At 43.2% G+C, this 18,884-nt stretch overlaps 1 protein-coding gene and 1 pseudogene across 1 annotated transcript; both read right to left on the minus strand.

Moving 5' to 3' along the window:
* LOC149835395 (hexokinase-1-like) overlaps positions 1 to 4,430 on the minus strand; it is a 30,671-nt pseudogene extending 26,241 nt beyond the window's left edge.
* Positions 4,431 to 13,348: 8,918 nt separating this feature from the next.
* On the minus strand, positions 13,349 to 15,260 carry LOC149835396 (protein TUNICAMYCIN INDUCED 1-like). Its single transcript, XM_090008459.1, has 3 exons — positions 14,991 to 15,260; positions 14,565 to 14,864; positions 13,349 to 14,445 (listed from the first exon to the last, which is right to left on the minus strand). The coding sequence occupies exons 1-3, from the start codon at positions 15,111 to 15,113 to the stop codon at positions 13,618 to 13,620; spliced, it is 1,251 nt and encodes a 416-aa protein (XP_089864585.1). The 5' UTR covers positions 15,114 to 15,260; the 3' UTR covers positions 13,349 to 13,617.
* Between the last annotated feature and the right edge of the window lie 3,624 nt (positions 15,261 to 18,884).

Below are 18,884 nucleotides of genomic sequence, written 5' to 3' on the forward strand. Positions count from 1 at the left end.
TCTCGACAAACTGTTGCCATGGGGCAACAGGCTTCGCCGGCGGCAGTGCCATCTTGAGGTGACCGCCCGTTGTCGTGGGGTGACATTTGTCACTGGACGATGGTGACAGTCACTGTAGGACGACTGCTTTTCCCGGCAACCGTATGTTGGTGGCGGTTGCAGCCCCGGCTACCCTCATTAAAAAAAAAAGATCGAGGGTTAACTATGGCCATCAGGCTGCAAGGGGATCAAAGGGTTTTCGACCATAGAGGTGTCATCAGGATGCGTCATCGATAGTAGATCCCCCCCTTTTTCGCTGACTGATTTACCTGTGTCGTCAGGCGTCAGGCAAAATAAACGTCATCTGACACGATGGGGGTCTGTTGTCGTCGACGACATAAGGAATTCGGGTTTCATACATAGAGCATCGTCACAAACGTCATCGATGGGAGGGGGGGTTTGCCAGATGGGAGTCTGTTGTCATTGACGACATAAGGAATTCAGGTTTCATACATAGAGCATCATCACAAATGTCATCGATGGGAGGGGGGTGTTTGCCAGATTGTCGACATCCATCTGGAGACACATGGAATTCGGGGATTAAAACCCCCCTTTTTCTCCTCCTTCAGTTGTGGGGTTGCAGTGAAGTCAGCCATCGCTAGGAGAAATGAGAGATCGTCGTGGGGCGATATGATGGAAGGAGCGGCCATTAGATCACCGCACTAGCAAAATCCCTCGACCACATGGATCGTTGCCTGAGATCCCTTGCATCGTCGGGTTGCAGGGTGGTCGGCCTACGCTGAGGTCACCGCAGATGTCGCCAGAGTGAGGGGTTGTCGAATTGCCGACGTCCGTCTAGCAACGCATGGAATCCGGACCTCCATGCCGTTTGGTTGACCGACATCTGGATAGACTGGTCACTGATGGAACCCTTTCGTTGGAAGGGGGTTTTTGTCAGCGTCATTGTTGGACAATGATGATGTCGATGTTGGGGTGCATCATCGCCGGGGGGGGAGGGGTTCGCCGATCGCTCGCGACGTGCGGCAAGCAGGGTTGAAAACCCCCATTCTTCAAAACTTTGTTTTGCTACTTCAGCCTTCGAGCTGGGGTTTTTAGTCGATGTGCTTTCACCGGGAGAATCAGGCTGATCGTCGTGGGGCAATATGCCGAAAGTGGCGACCGTTGGTCATCGTCGTCGTCATCATTTGCTTTCGACCGGCCGCTGGTGTCTGTCGTTGTGCTACGACGTAGGTCACCACCGAACGGGTGACAAGCATCTTCTCTTTCCTCCTCAGACTACCAGGGTCGAAGGGATTTTCTTCATCGTCGGTGAACTCAAGTTGTAGGAGTCACTGTGGGGTGACATTGGTCTCCGACAAGCGATCGTGGGTCACCGATTTTTGCCCTAGGGCGACGTGGGTCGACATGATATCCGGAGGTGAGAAACTGATTTGGTTTCTCAGGGTTGTGTAAATAGAAACACTCAGGTTTCTATTTTAACGCCCGATAATCGGATTGGGTCCTGTGTTGACCAGGTATTCTGACCCGGTGGCATACCTGATCCAAACCCGAATTTTGGGTGGATCGGGTCTGCTTGGACCCATAAGACATCAGGTCTGGATCAGATCCTTTAGACCCGGACCCATTTAGCACCGGGTTCGGGTATGGGTCAGAACCAATGTTTTAGATCAAGCTTAAGATCTGATCCCCTATAGGGACCCAGATCCATTTGGGGTCCGGGTCGGTGATCGGATCCGACTTGGTTGGATCGGAACCGGACCCCATTTGGTTTCGGGTCTGGTCCGATCTGGTTGAACCGGGTTAAGATCCAAAACATTTTGGACCTGAGTATGATCTGGCCCCATCTGGTATTCGGGTCTGGATCTAATTCGGAAGATCGAGATCCTATTTAGATCCAGGGTCCAGATACTGTTTACACCTGAACCGGATCAGGAATTGATACAGACATTTATGGGACCGGTTCAGAGCCGTTCTTGACCAATTTCTTCCAATTTTTTATCGGTTCTGAGATGCCAAGATCATGTTTTTATAAATATTAGAAGTTACAGGGATTTTGGCATACGGTTATGGGGTTTTTATAAACTTTTATTCATACTTGACACTGGTTCATAGGGTTCAGAACTGGTTTGGACCCTTGGATGAATGGTCCAGGGTTGTTTTAGACTGATTCAGAGTGTTTTCAGATGGGTTCGAGGTCGCATAAGACTGATTCCTACTTGAGGACTCTAAGTTTTACCTATATGAGCTTGTTTTAGTTATTTTTTATGCTTTATAAAGTACTTATTGTATAGAAAGCATGACTTATGCATATTAATTTATGTGTTCCATGTTGGTTAAGTCATGCATGATGGTTTTAAGCATTAAGCATGAATTATGACTAAATTCATGACATTTTATTTTCAAAATTAGTTTATGCATATAAGTGGAAGCATAAACTTATATTTTTTGATGATATAAAGTATATTTTATCATGAATATACAAGTATTAATATGTGTGCATGGGCATGCTCTATAATACATATATATTTTCGGTAAAAAGATCTTGATTGACTAATTTGTGTTATTACCAAAGTGATCTGAGTTGTGTTAATTGAGGATTCTTTGGACCATATTAAGATTCATTATTATGATTGTGTGTGAGTTTATGAAACATCGATTTTACCCAAAGGTAGGTCATTGTGTTCCAAATTCACACAGAGTGTTATAGTAGATGTGTTTTCCAGCCCATGAAGCATGTTCGTACCCAAAGGTATAATGTTGAATTGTCTCTGGTTACATGATCTGCTAGTTTCATCAACTGAAGTCAATTCCTTGATAATTGAAGAGACAAAACAACTATCAGTATTGTCGTTTCCACCAAAGTGAAACGATAATGACTCAGCTATGCTTGTCTCAGAAAAGGTAAATAATAAGGGGTCTCACATTTACCTTTTCAATATGAATCTTGTATAGAGCGATTTATCTTCCACTCATACGGAGAATAAAAGAGCCGTTTTGAAGGTTGTCTATGAGAAGTGATAGCGCTCATAATGATGTCCATGAGAAGTGAGAGTATTCGAATATTCTTAGCATGTTGCTTTTTGCAATTGTGAGTAGCTCAAAATATTTGAGGTGTCATCTCTCACTGTAGGACAATGAAAGAATTTCTGAAATTCATTGGGATAAAAATTATTGATTTTATACGAGATTTTATCTCAGGCCATTTGGATAAGAAGCTTCATTATGGATCTTGGGATTGTGGAATCTATTGAGAGACCACTAAAGATCTTTTGTGATAATAAAAAGTTATCTTTTTCAAATAACAACAAATGATCACCATCGTGTCTACACATAGAGTTAAATATTTTGTTGTTAAAGAAAGGATTGAGTATCATCTGGTATGTATTGATACAATTTGGGAATAAAAAAATGACGCTTGATCCCCTTACTAAAAGGGTAGCATTGAGATTGTATTCTCAACATGTAAAGGAGATTAGTCTTTTTTTATTCCTTCTTATGTATGATAATACATTATGTGATCACATTTGATTCTCTATGAATTTATAAATTATTGATTTTGTATAAATGATCTTTCTGGGTTATAGAGAATAGCAGAATAACAATACTAAAGGACCAATAGAAGAATAGGTAAGAGACCAACCTATTCATAAAGGTAATTTCAACATGCTAAAGCATTGAAGGTGAATTATAGTGTAGTACATGAAAATATGACATTTCATAAAGGAGTGTTCATCTCTATGACTCATACGATTCATCTTTGTGATAAAGGTAGAATGTGAACCCACATGAAGAATTAAATTGAGATACTGGTAAAAACCTCGATTTAGTGCACTTTTGGTGTCAATGGGTTAAGTGGGAGAATGTTGGACAAAACAGATTTTGGTCTAACCTATTTGGGTAACTCGGTTTGACACCATTAGTGGGCCACATTAGTGGACCACATGATAGAGAGATAGTGAGTAGGAGTAACGTACGTAACTTCCTCTTTTCCCATTATATAAGAGGGTTGGCTGCTACGAAGTTGATGAGAGATTCATGGCAATAGCCTACCCAAATTTCACATTTGGGTTTACGTGATATAGGTTTTGCTCACCGTCGACCTAAGGCTTGGGTTCATCGTGGGCGTCGACCGGATGAGGAGAACGCCGAGCACTCGCACGCACACTCTGTGGCGTCAGCATATACACTTTCAGTACGCTTTCTGTGTATGTTGTTTCAGGTAAAGCCAAAAAGGTGAGCCCGGCGTGCATCTCCACGGCCATGGCATCGGCCACCATATTCAGTTTCTGCAGCGGCATTGTGCATGCCTCGGCGAACCCATCCACGATGTGCATGGCCCTCTTCCAATGCCACACGTGCTTCAGCTGTGCGGCGGCGGTCACTGCACAGACCAACGTCGTCGCCGCCATCGCCACCTTGCTCCCCACCATCGTCCCCTCTCGGCACCCTCCTTTCTTCTCCGCAAGAATGAAATCGACGCCAACGTCTGGATGAAAAAAAGGAGTTGGGGAGGCATGAGGGATTGTGAGCGGCGGTTTTTAAGCACGGGGGCTTTGTTTGCATCAGACGATGACAAGGTTTGTTTTGGACGCATACCACCTTTGCGTTTCCCAATGTTCAGAGAGGGTTGTGTATGTTCGCCCCCGATGATTCACTGAATCCCACATCTGTGTTCGGGGCTTTGAATGAGCACCACGTATACAAGCACATGGGGCTCGTATTCCCGTGTATGTTGACATAACTTTGCATCGGACTCTGGTGTTGTTGCAAAGACTTAAGTACCCTTTATTGCTATTCTTCTCATAAAGTGATGGTTTGAGAAAATGACAAAAATGCCTTTCATTCAAAAAAGAAAAAACAAATAGTTCAAAAAAAGGACAAACATATCCTCCATCCAGAAAGTCGAGGATGATGTTGACTCTTCAAAGTCTTCTTCTTTTTCTGTTCAAAAAAAGAACAAACATGTTTTCTTCTTCTTTCTCCGTAAAACACTGTAAAACCCTTTCTCTCTCTAGAGAAGAAATCAAGGGAAACAAAGAGTTCTTCCTGGAGAAGGCCATGAATATCAACCCTCTCACTCTCTCTCCCTTCTCTCTCTACTTATGTGCACATCCAACAGACGATCCTACATTGCTGCATCGTCATCTTCTTCTTCTTCCTTCTTCGTAAAACACTGTAAAACCCTCTCTCTCTGTAGAGAAGAAATCAAGAGAGGTAAAGGGTTCCTCCTGGAGAAGGCCATGAACACCAACCCTCTCACTCTCTCTCCCTTCTCTCTCTACTTGTGTGCCTGATTTAGAGTTTTTGCCCTTACAGGAGGGGGGTCCGGGGGCACCCCCCCGGCGCGGACAAATCGCTATAGCGATTTGTAGTGTCTTCCGTAAATCGCGAAACGCTATAGCGATTTGTAGTGTCTTCCGCAAATCGCTATAGCGATTTGTAGTGTCTTTCGCAAATCGCTATAGCGATTCACAAATCGCTATAGCGATTTGTAGTGTCTTCCGCAAATTAGGACCAACTTGTCAGAGTCATATCTCCCTAACCGGAGGTCATATTCCAAATCCGCGATTTGTAGTGTCTTCCGCAAATCGCTATAGCGATTTGTAGTGTCTTCCGCAAATCGCTATAGCGATTTGTAGTGTTTTCCGCAAATTAGGAAAGCCCGATAATACTACAAATGCTACAAATTGCTGTAGGAAAGCCCGATAATACTACAAATCATTGTTGGAAGGCCCAAAAAAAAATTGGTCCGGAGGGCGCTACCCACCGAGCCCCCCGCCAGGGGCGGCCCCCCCTGGACCCCCGCCCGCTGACCGCGCAGCAGGATCCGCGCCGGGGGGGAGCCCCCGGACCTCCCTCCTGTAAGGGCAAAAACTCTAAATCAGGCACACAAGTAGAGAGAGAAGGGGGAGAGAGTGAGAGGGTTGGTGTTCATGGCCTTCTCCAGGAGGAACCCTTTACCTCTCTTGATTTCTTCTTTACAGAGAGAGGGTTTTACAGTGTTTTACGAAGAAGGAAGAAGAAGAAGATGACGATGCAGCAATGTAGGATCGTCTGTTGGATGTGCACATAAGTAGAGAGAGAAGGGAGAGAGAGTGAGAGGGTTGATATTCATGGCCTTCTCCAGGAAGAACTCTTTGTTTCCCTTGATTTCTTCTCTAGAGAGAGAAAGGGTTTTACAGTGTTTTACGGAGAAAGAAGAAGAAAACATGTTTGTCCTTTTTTTGAACAGAAAAAGAAGAAGACTTTGAAGAGTCAACATCATCCTCGACTTTCTGGATGGAGGACATGTTTGTCCTTTTTTTGAACTATTTGTTTTTTCTTTTTTGAATAAAAGGCATTTTTGTCATTTTCTCAAACCATCACTTTATGAGAAGAATAGCAATAAAGGGTACTTAAGTCTTTGCAACAACACCAGAGTCCGATGCAAAGTTATGTCAACATACACGGGAATACGAGCCCCATGTGCTTGTATACGTGGTGCTCATTCAAAGCCCCGAACACAGACGTGGGATTCAGTGAATCATCGGGGGGGAACATATAACCTGCTTTGCAATGTTCACCGCTCCCCGTGTAAATCTAATGCAGAGTTTTTGGCTGGTGGGAGATGGACGGATTTTCGAAATTGAAAGGGCCCTCCATCATTTATGATTCGTCCGGTTCATCCTTAAATTCCCAACAGTTTGTCGTGTTGTTTCGTTTCGGTTGAAAGCAGTCATCTGCAATATTGTTTTTTTTTTGTGCAATGTGATTGCACACTTTTAGTGTGCTGCTCCACCCGATCACCTATCATTTTTGGGATACAGTTGAAAGAGGATTAGACACTTTCAGTGTGCCGGACCGCCCTCCATAAATTTTTTAGCCCCACAACTAGGGGTATCACTGGGTCTTGGTTCGTACCAAACCCTATAAGATCCGAGTATGGTGATAAATAGGAAGACCCGATTAAGACTCTTTTGATTAATACATGAATCCGGGTATAGTTTATAAAATTTCATACTAGACTCGGGCTCGACTCAAGTTTCGATTAAGACCCATAAATTTTCAATGTCAAAATGACAAAAAATATTATTTTATCATGTATGGTCCGGGTCTGATTCCTGTAGTTTTTATCAGGTCTGGGTATGGTTTCTCTTATAGTAGACCCAATACCATACTCAAAAATCTGGTCCAAGTCTAGTTCTACTTGGGTCCGAACCAAACCCGACCTGTTAACACCCCTACCCACAACTGACAGGCGGCTATGACGGAGGGTGATCAGGTGCAGCGGCACACTAAAAATGTGCAATCACATTGCACCTGATCTTTTTTTTGGGCTCAACAGTGTGGTGGGTGATCAGGTGCAGCAGCACACTTAAAGTGTGCAATCACATTGCACTTGATCTCAGTTTGCTCATGTGACACTGTGCATGCATCAATAAAGAAAGTTGTATTGTTGTTTGTTAGGAACCGAAAACCATTAGTTTTGATCAAATTGTAGAATCAGCTTGAGTTTTTCTTTTTTTGTTTTTCCTTTCTTTTTTATTACCGTGAGTTGGGATGCAAACGGGTTAAATCTGGGACAGCTAAATATATGAAAAAATTGGATCTGATTGAATTCAGAACATCCTAAAAATTGCAAAACCTCCATCCTGAATCCTACCCATTTGCATCCCTAGCTGACGGAAAGCACAGGTCCAGCTACTCTTTGCCCACCCGAAGGTGCATCAAGGTTTGGCCTTGCAGCAAGGGATGCGCACCCGCAGGTCTTGAACTCATGGCATCCCTTCAACATGGTGGACGTTCACAAGTCACCAATGTGCAGAAGCTGCTTGAGCTAGAAAGCAAAAACATTGCGTCTTTTCTTTTTAAATTTTCTGTTTTAAGTTGCTAAGGAAAAGTAGTAGCTGCACTCAACTGAACCATAATCACAAATCTTGTTATCAGGATTTTCATTAATCGAAAGTGTGATTCCAAGACAGTCTAGTGTAGACAATATTTCACCCTGTTTGCTTATCTTCAAAATATGTTTGGATCCCATCGTGGACCACAGCAGGTTCAGAATGCAAAACACCCACACAACATAGAGCCAATCGTGTAACCAAGTTGGTTCCTCTTAATTGCAACCCGAATCAGTAAGAATGGCTAGAAAAGTTTTCATTCCAAGTGAGTTTACACAGATGTGTGGCCACCAAGAATTGGGAACTGAACCCCAATCTATTCATTCATCATTGCTGTAGACTAAAATCCAATAGAGCATGTTTATTGGCAGAGGATCTGCTAACCAATATACAATAACACGGATTTCTATTCGGTTATACTTATGCGATCCCATTCTCAATCATGACAAGCAGTGTTGTGAGAGGCGCACGCCTCAGTACCTGAAGCGTACGCCTCAGAGGCGAGGCGCACGCTCAAGGTACTGAGGCGTTGCTGTGATGCGCCCCTCATCAACCTCCGACCAGTTGTGACCACCGACCACCGGAGTTGCTGTGCTGCAGCTGATGCTCAGTCTTCTCCGACCACCGGACGACCGGCATATCCCTTGCTTCCGTACCAGCTGGGCGGGTGGTCCTTCTCTTACTGCCTCCCCTCCCACCGCTTCACTTCCATTCCAGTTGTGAGAGGCGTACGCCTCAGAGGCGAAGCGCAGGCTCAACGCCTCGCTTCGCCTCATCGCATTTAACAACCTTGATGACAAGTTTGGCCTACGCCAGTGGCAGAGATATTTTTTTTTCTGAATTTTTAGCGGCGAGGAAAATCCCACGATATTTTAGAAAGAAAAAATATGGGAGAAATTAAAAATGAATTGAAAATGATTTCAATCTAGGTACCAAAAGGGACCCTACTTTTAGATCCCTTCAATATGAATACTAACATGGATTCTTTAGACATACTAATGCCTGCGCGGGTTGTACGGACTGGATATGAGCTGGAGCCAGATCTGGATCTTACCCCAGAAGCGGAGGTGGGCATATCTTTCTCAATAGCAATGGTGTCTGCAGTTGCAGATCCTGAACGGGGTGAAGAAACCTGTATCAACAGCTTCACCTGCAGAGCAGATACGGTGGATCCGGATAAAACCCAGAACAACTATCAATAGCAGAGTGAGCCCCATGGTAGCAGTAGTAGATTCGGATCATGCTTGATCCAATTCAAAACCTGAATTTCATGCAATGGGTTTGAATGTGAACTTGGATCCCAGTAAGATCTGATGAAGTAGGGTTGAATCTGATCCAGTAAAAGGGAATTGTAAACAATGAGATCATATTAGATTTGACCTAAATTTGAGCATGATCCGACATAAAATATTGATGAGAATCCAATTCTAATCCAAGAATAATCTAACTAAGCATATTTGAAATTATCTGAATGCACATACAAATTATTCTAAAGACCAATATTTATAATGAAATGTTGGGTTAGGATCAAAGTTTTAACTAGATTTTATAGGCTAACAACTATTAGTTATGGATGATATTGAAGCACAATTGGGTACTGCCTAACACTTTAATATTGTAAAATGTTGTACAGCATAATATTTTGGCCATGTTTGCAATATTGGCTTTCTTAAAACATAACTGGAATATAAAAGCAAAAATACATACGGGTAGACGCCATGAATGAAACTAGTGTTGGCACAGGTGCATGGCATTCTCCTCAACCTATGAATGCCCATGATGCTGTCAAGTCGATGGTAAACAGGACCTTGAACCCAAATGAGAGATAGAGGACACCTTGATTGCTCTCATCAAGAAGTGCAACCATGCCTCAATTTAAAGTGGGAGGTGAGTGGAGGTTATATACATGGCATTCAAGTATTGAACTGACTCTTCATGTGTCATATTGAATATTGAATGTGTCATGTAACCCCCTTCCCACTAATTCTCCACTAAAGCTTTCATTAATGTCTTGTGTCAAACCCGGTCACACTTGGGGTTGGACCCCAAATCTCTAACATGCCCTGTGATTCATGGACATTTTGATATTGTCACTGTAAATCACAGTAATATCAGGTTCCCAAGGTCAGTGAAACATGAAAAAAGTACTTGTGGTTTGCTAGCTATGATTGTTTTTGTTTTGAATCTTGCCAAAGTTGGTCACAAGATTGACCTTGTATCCAATAATCACAGCGGACACAGCTTCTACTGTATCCGCTGTGCTTGTTATTAAAGTAAACACGTCCTTTAAATTAACTCATTTTTTCTGATTTTTTTTTTATGATGAGGAACCCTCTCACTCTATGATAACTGGGTCACCACCTCAATAACTTCAACAGAGCCTATATCATCAATTCATAGATATAAAAATTTCCGGACAATGAACATATCATTTGTTCAGTCTGAATGTGCTATGTTACGTACTCTAGACTTGCAAGTTGTTTACCAATGGCAAAGTTGTTGTTACGCTCAATCTTGAGTATTTTAGCAAGTAATCCACTGCAAAAGAAGGCAAGGTCTATCAGATTTGTCATCCAAGCTCCCACACACAAAGCAACCAACAACCAAAGTTAATGAACTGAAGCATGACCCAACATCTCCTTATCAGTCTCTGATTTCTGTCCCACAGAAGGCGGCTCCGTCGGCCCATTCCACATAGAGTTTTCTTCTGTAACACAAGTGCACCGCACCTTAAGGGAGTGTTTGATTGTGCATTCCAGGTGTCGTGCGGGATGCCGTAGATGTGCAGAAGGCAGCGGCGATTAAACGCTGGATGCGCACAATGCACGTCTGTCGCCCCCTCTCCCCGTTACGATGAGTACGGGATGAAGGGAACCCGACCCAAAAAAAAACACGGATTAAGGGGAGTCTAACCCCCCCCCCCCCCCCCCTTCTCTCTTTTTCCTATGAAGTTGGCGGTGAGGTCTAATCGGAGTCTCTTTAAATAAATGACAGTTTTGGGAGTTTCAGGCCCAATTTCAATATACTTATGAGAATATCTAAATCTAGATCCAAAGAATGAATGCAACTTGAGTTTGGATTCAAGCCAAATCCAACTCACATCCCTATTGACTGATATAAAATGTGTATAATGTAGTGGAAGCCATTCATTTCAATTTTTTTTTTATGCACGCTGGTTTAGGCTAAGGACTCCTGAATGGGCAGCATGAATCCCATTGGAAAGAGTTTTCTATTGTGATTTTGCTATTTGGATAGTTCTGTCTGACATATTGGGCATCTTAAAAAATAATAATACACAACTTGCACATTGAATTTTGTTAATCTGATAAACTAACCCAAATGATAATGGGAAGCCTCTTTTCTCTTGGATCATCCTAAAAAAAACCACCTTTTGTTACTAAACTTGGACTGAATAGGACCAACAAGATACTCAACCAAACTACATCTGAACCAAACCACTTTCACAGTTGTACAACAAGAAAATGACACTACCACCTACCGGAAGGTTGCCCGTGTGGCCAGCGGGGTGGTTGTGAAGGTGTTGAGTTGAAGTCTCTCTCTCCCTTCTTATATGTTCCTCACTCTCCATTTTCTTCCCCTTTGATTAGTGCTTTTTTTATTTTCATTGATTAGGTCTTTGAATCAAATATCTTTAATTAAGGTTTTTGTTATTTAATTATATGAGATTTTTTTTATTTGATTAAGTTTTTTTAGGGTTTTGAATAAGATATCCTTAATTAAAATTTTTGATATTTAATTTGATTAAGATTTTTTTCTTTAATTATGGTGTTTTTATATTTACACCAAGAAACCACCACTAGAATCGGATACCTAGCCACATTGGCTTTGCCTATCGTACTTATGATCATTGTCCTAGCAATGTAAAACTCGATGGGCTTACCCCCTTGTCACCACACTTCGGCTAGCACAATGGATGACCTCCATGAGATTTGAATCTAACCGCATATGAGCCAAGCTTGGCATGTTCAACCTCGGCTCACCCAAGTGAACTAGTGTATAGACTCGGCCTGAGTTTGGCTAAGCTTGAATCGAGACAGACAAGCATTAATCGGGCTAAGCATGGGTCACCCAGTGTTTCACACTTCTAAGCCCAACAGGCTGAGTTGGCCTAAACTCGGTATATATATAGAGAGAGAGAGAAGGAAAGGAAGAAAGAGGAGATGGAAGAGTGAGAAAATATGTTTTTCTTCCTTCCTCTTCTTCTTCTTGATCTCAAAGAGTGGTGGTGGTGGCATCCTTGGCGAAAGAGGTGGTAGTGACGATCCTTGGCGAAATTAAGAGGTAGTAGTGGTGATCCTCGACCATCACATATGAGAAAGAGAGAGAGGGTGCTCGAGGAGGGAGGGGCTCGAGAAGGAGCGGGGTAAAAGGACAGGGCTCGAGGGGTGGGCCAAGTCTGAAGTATACCCAAGTCGAGACTTATCAAGCTCGGTAGGTCGATCAGGCTCAACTCGTTTTCTTGATCCAAGCCTAAAACCTTGTATAAGCTCAACTCATTTATGACCCGAGCTGAGGTTGGCTCATTAAGCATCCCTAACACCAAACCCCTTTGGGGCCTTTGATTAGGGTTTTGAAATATTTTTTTTATTATAGATTTTTATACTTAATTTGATTAAGGTTTTTTTTGTATTTGATTAGGTTTTTTTTCTTTGATCAAAGTTTGAATTAAAGTTTTTATATTTAATTTTATGGTTTATTTATAGTTTTCTTGGTTTTATGGTTTATTTGTTTTTAGTTTATTTATGGTTTGTTTATGATTTATTTTCTCACATTTTAAAGTTTTATGATTTCTTTATGGTTTTTGCATTTGTATATAAAAATATGAATTCTTATTTTTCTCAAATTATCCAAAATTTAAACACTTTATACTTGGATTCAATTTGAGATCCATATAGACCATAATTTTTTGACAAATTTTCATAATTAGAACACCCATTAAAGCATTTATATGTAAAAAAATATCAAGTTTTAATTTTTCTTAAATTACCTAAATTTTAAATATTTTTAGTTTTTAAATCCAATTTGAGATCCATATCCAATTCTAAAATTCATAATAAACATGTTTAAACACTCATATGGTTAGGCGGATCGAGTCGTACAATCCAAAACACAACCCATATCCATGTGTTCAAATCCGCAATATAAAAATCAAACGTTACACAAAAAACACAATTTCTTGTTCAATGGATACAAACCCTAAACATAGCCGCACCATGCCATTTTTTTGGTTATGTTCTGTTCAATCTTAAATGGGCGGAGGATGAAGGGTTAGAGACCTACAGCAAATCCCATATAGGAAAAAAACCCTAACCCTAAAACAACAATATAATCACCCAACCTAGAAGAAAGGAGAACTTAGAAGAAAAAATGGAGTGCATCAAAAGTATATATATATATATATTAACGAAATGCTACATTATTTAAAAAAAAATTAAGACCGTTTCTACACACTTTTGATGCACTCCATTTTTCTTTGGGACTGAGCCTTGTGAGTTCGGCCACCAACATTGAACACAGCATTTTGGCAACACATCAAGATGGCGTTCCCGAAAGGGTCAGAAGTTGAGAATACAACTCCAGGAACCCACTTACGGTATTACATTTACTTTCTTTTATCTCAAACTCAACGGTTAAATAATCAAACAGATGTTCCTCTGTCCCTCGACTCGCTGTACAACAGGAAGGAAAGAGGAAAGGCACTGTAAAAAGACGCACTTCAAAGGGAGAAAGGTGAGGGAGGAAACATCACCAACGGCGTCATCGGCCTCGTAGTGTTACCGAACAACGCAGATTGGGAGAACGAATCCGCTATGACGTAGTGCTGCACCTGCTTCAGCATCTCCGCCGTGAGCTTGTAGCCCTCCAACCTCGCCACCACCTCGAAGTGCAGCCTCGCCACCGACGGCCTCGTCCGCCACGACGGAAACGCTTCCCAGGCCGCCTCGTCCGTACCATCCAGGCTCTTCTCCACTCCGAACCCCATCTTCAAGAACGTCTGGACGGACGTCTCTGCGCGCGTCAACCTCACGGAGGACGGCGCCGGCGATCCCTCGGGTTTTCCGGCAGCGATCGCCTTTTTCAGAATCTCTTCGAATACGGCGAGCTTTCGGTCGGAGACGTTGAAAGAAGAAAGCGGCCACATTCCAAGCGGGACCATCGCCGTCGACTCAAGAGGAGAAGAGGGCGTCCCGGCGGTAGCCGGAGACCGGTCCGGCTGAGAAGGGGAGGAGAGCTGCAGGAGTCCGGGAGCTAGGCGCTTGACCTTGAGGCGGTTGGCCGCTGCGGAAGAAACGCGATCGGCGGGGGCGGGGGCGGTGGTGGGGGAGACGGTGAGAGAGGAGGGGCCGACGATCCTGAGAGAGATGAGGGGCTGCGGCTGCGAGAGGGAGGCGTGGCGGAGGTAATGGGCGAGGGAGGAGAGTGTGGCGTTGGAGGAGGGGAGGTCGATGGGCTGCCTTAGCAACACCGCCTTCGCTCCCTGGACGGTCACCGTCGCCCCGTCTGATAAGATCACCTTCTTCACCTCTCCAGCGTCTACGTCGTGCTGCAACGACCACACCCCACCGTCAGTCGATCATTTCGTGATCCAACCATCGATCAACCGAGCGAAAACGGAAAAAAGAAAAAAGGGAAAAAAGGAACACCATTTCCGAAGGAACTTACGGGAAGGGAGAGGCGCATGCCCTGGCCATCCTGAATCCAGAGCTCCATCGGACCAGACAGATCAAAGGGACCCAGGACGGACTCCATGAGGCCGGAGCTCGAAGAAAGGAAGGACGGATCAACGGATCTCCACTGCTTCACGTCGTCCATGATCTTGAAGGGAAGGACCTTCCTATCCATCTCTATATCGAATTCATAGGCCGCCGATTGCCCGACGACCGAGTCTCCGAAATCGTAGTCGACGATCGTCAACTCCTCTGACTTTACCCCTAATTTCTTCGCTATCAGCTCCTTCAGATCCTGAATTGGAACCCCAGAACAAAACCAAGAAGAATTGTTGAGTTCCGGATATCAAATATCAGAAAAATCTACAATTCAAGATAAAGGAAAGGCAAGAAAAACGGAAATCTTGGAGAAATTCCTTACCGAGACAACTTTGAACGCCGATCGCTGAAATCCATCGTCCGGAGAGAAGGAATGCACCGTCTCAACCGTCAAGAACATCACCACCAGAAGAGACGCGACCAAGAAACGGGATCGGGGCTCCATTTCATACACCAGAAGGATTAGAGAGAGGAACGAGGCGAAATTGCAGTATTGAAATTCCGAGATAATCTCTTTTTTTCAATCGATCGTGATTGTGATTTCCTCTCCTTCTTCTCCTCTTGGTGGTGGACTGTTGCAGTGGAGACGACGAGCTTTGTTATTGTTACGGATGCGTCTGAATTTATGTTGTTGTTGGGGGACCCTACGCGGTCTATGACGTGGAAGGTTTGAGCCAATCGTAGAGGAGCTAGTGACGCTAGGTAGAATCTGATTGGCGGAAGCTACGTTAGAGGACAATGACATGGCAAACAAGACGTGTTTCCCCGGGGGAGACGGTCCGACGGATAAGCCTGGCCAGAGACGGCTAAGTTTTCATTTTATGAGTTTGACTACGGTATCCCCGTTGATTTATGAAATCACAAATATATCCCTTCATGTCCGGATTCCGGATCACGACCCGATGTCGATATGGATCGGGATGGAGATTGGTTCTTTGGAACCCATTTTATCGGATCTACCTTGGACTCTCAGGGGATCCAGATCCATAATGCTTATGGTGTTTCAAGTGTTTTGAAGAGGATCAGATCTTTTGGTTTGGACATCCGGATGTCATTGGTCCACATATCCACCATGACTGCAGTTTAGTTGGGGTTTTCTTTGTCATGGGAGAAAATGTCGGGTTGACGCCCCCCGGATTTGGTGGGATCCACTTCCTAGTTTCCAAACTAGGATCATTTACTAAAGAAAGGAAATGGCATGGTTCCAACGTATCACTGGGGTTTGAACCTGCAACGTCTCACCACAAGGAGTAGTGCACTGACAGCTCCTACCATCCATCCACACAGAGCCCCCAGTTGGTTAATGCATCTAATGTGATGCTGATTTAATGTATATAAATTGTTTAACATTATTGAAGAAATGTGCAGTGGAATTAATGGTGCAAGTTCTCACTTCTAGTGCCTCAAATACTTGCTTGTGGGCATTGAGATGCTAATGAAAAATGTGAAGAAATTATTTTGGGCATCATGTGCATTGCATTGATCCTGAATGCATGTTTAAAATTCAATCATTCTACATTTATGTTGTTGTGGATGGTGTGCTTTAAGCTTGGCCTGGACAATGGCCTGGAATGTAAGGGCGCCCTTTCTCCCGGCTAGGGGTGGCAATCGGGTCGGGTCGGTCAGTGGGTTGGCGGGTCAGAATACCTCAACACGAAAACGACCCGTTTATTAAATGGGTCGGATGTAGCAAACACGAACATGACCCATTTATTAAACGGGTAACCCGACCCGACACGGTTAACCCATTTAATAAATGGGTTGGGTCGGGTTGACACGACACGATTACATGAGACGGCGACCCATTTATTAAACGGGTCGACCCGATAACATAGACACGATAACACGGTTACACGGGTTGCGGGTTGACGGGTTCGTGTAAACAGACTGCGGGTTGCGAGTTCGTGTAAACGGGTTGACCAGCCCGCCTAACCCGTTTATTAAACGGGTCAAACGGGTTGGCGGGTTCGCATACCCCTAACACGAACATGACCCGTTTAATAAACGGGTTAGGCAGGTCAGCCCGTTTACGACACGAACCTGTTTAAGCCAAACCCGAACCCAGCTAAGAAGCGGGTTGGCGGTAGGGGTGGCAATCGGGTCGGGTTGGCGGGTTGGCGTGTCAGCATACCTCAACCCGAACCCGACCCGTTTATTAAACGGGTCGGCTGTGGCAAACACGAACCCGACCCGTTTAATAAACGGGTAACCCGACACGACCCGCCAACCCATTTAATAAATGGGTTGGGTCGGGTAAACGGGTTTTCAGGTTGGCGGGTTGACGGATCGGGTAGGCAGGTTGGCGGGTTGACGGGTCGGGCAGACGGGTTGGCGGGTTGACCCACCCGCCTAACCCGTTTATTAAACGGGTCAGCCGGGTTGGCGGGTTGGCATAACCCCAACCCGAACCTGACCTGTTTAATAAACGGGTTACACGGGTTGACCCGTTTATTAAACGGGTTGGCTTAAGCCCAACCCGAACCCGCCTAAGAGGCGGGTTGGCGGGTCGTGTCAGAAATTGCCACCCCTAGTTGGCGGGTTGGGTCAGATTTTGCCACCCCTACTCCCAGCATTCTCATAAAAAAAAAATGGGCCGGACATGCCATGATTAGCCTGTAGCTTGGCCCAAACAGATTAAGCTTGGTCCTAGTTTTCTTAAGATGGCTTGATCAAAATAGGGCTTAAACCTGACCCGGAAAATCACAGGTTGGTTCAGACCAGCTTGCCGGCTAACAGGCTACTCCCAAGCTTATATATATATATATATATATATATATATATATATATATATATATATATATATATATATATATATATATATATATATATATATATATATATATATATATATATAATCACTAGAATATGAAAAGTGAAATATGAGAACAGGAAATATGGGTATTTCCAACACTTTTTTTGCAATTCCAATCATGTGGATGTGCTTGGCATGAAGAATTTGCTAGGAATCAATCATTAGATCTTGTATTTTTTTATAAAAAAAATATGATTTTTGAATGCTTGAATATTTATGATCAATATGAGTCATAGATTTTAAAGCCTTAAAAAAATCTCATTTATGCATCAAAATCTAATGATTCAAGAACATGTTCTTATGAAACCAAGCATGTAGATCACATCCAGGGTTAGATTCAAGAGGAAAGAATACAAAATTCATAAAAATTGTGGTTCACACATTAGTTCTCATATTTCCAGTTCTAATTATATATATATATATATATATATATATATATATATATATATATATCAGTGGCGGAGCCAGAAGTTTTTTGTTGGGTGGGCAGACTTCGGGTCTCGGGGACAATACTATGGTCTTGAAGGATGATCCATTTATTCGGACCAGTGGCAGAGCCAGAATTTTTTTGCCCACCCGTCGTCAGAAGAAATTTTGGTTGTGCATGGTAGATCTGACATGCTCTTCTAGAAGCAGTCTCCCTGGCCGGAGAAGGCGATGGCCATCAAGTTGATGGTACCATCTGGTTTCATCATTCTGAGGGCCTTCATGGCATCGGTCTGCCCTTAGCTAGGCTATAACAACACACTTTCAATCCCTCTTTTCCTCTGTTTAGTGAAGCAAGCATAGTGTTTTGCATGGCACCCATAACCACATTTAAGTTTCAGTCATCCATATCACCATTCCTGTCATTCGGATCTCATCGATGCAAGTTGTTTTCATCAAATTGGACCCTGTGTATGTGATCTGCATCATCCATTTAGTGAAGATCGGCATTTGAATAGACAGAATCCGACTTATGTTGAGGACTTTTTGCTGATTCAAAAATCAATAACCATTAATACAAAAAACATGGTTTTTTTTGTTAAAAAACACTGTCAAAATAAATTGAAAATCATGTTTTTTTTTTGTTAAAGAACACTATTAAAACATTGATTTCTATTAAATCAATCGTGCTAAACCCATCGATAGGGCCATATTGATCAAAACGACTTAGTACCAATGTGATCCCAGAGGGAGTTATGACCACAGAGGATGATATAGGGATGAGTGGAGCTAGGTTCCCCATAAACGTAGGTTACACGGTTTCACAAAGAACAAACGACAAAAGAAGAAGCTGGAGGAAAAACACACAGATCTTCGTTGAATATTCACAAAGAGAGAACTCCAACTCTCACGAACTAATAACATGTCTCTTCTCTTCTGCGGTTTTTACACAATTCAATAAGGTGAAAAAAATTAAGG

The sequence above is a fragment of the Nuphar pumila genome, chromosome 6, assembly GCF_984573655.1.
Source record: "Nuphar pumila chromosome 6, dmNupPumi1.hap1.1, whole genome shotgun sequence".
NCBI lineage: Eukaryota > Viridiplantae > Streptophyta > Magnoliopsida > Nymphaeales > Nymphaeaceae > Nuphar > Nuphar pumila.

Bases quoted from the DNA above. Each gene is read 5' to 3' on its own strand.
- LOC149835396 (XM_090008459.1), bottom strand. From the start codon at position 15,113: ATGGAGCCCCGATCCCGTTTCTTGGTCGCGTCTCTTCTGGTGGTGATG. The intron at 14,865-14,990 runs GTAAGGAATTTC...GTTCCAATTCAG, and splicing joins CGGCGTTCAAAGTTGTCTCG to GATCTGAAGGAGCTGATAGC. The intron at 14,446-14,564 runs GTAAGTTCCTTC...TGGTCGTTGCAG, and splicing joins GCATGCGCCTCTCCCTTCCC to CACGACGTAGACGCTGGAGA.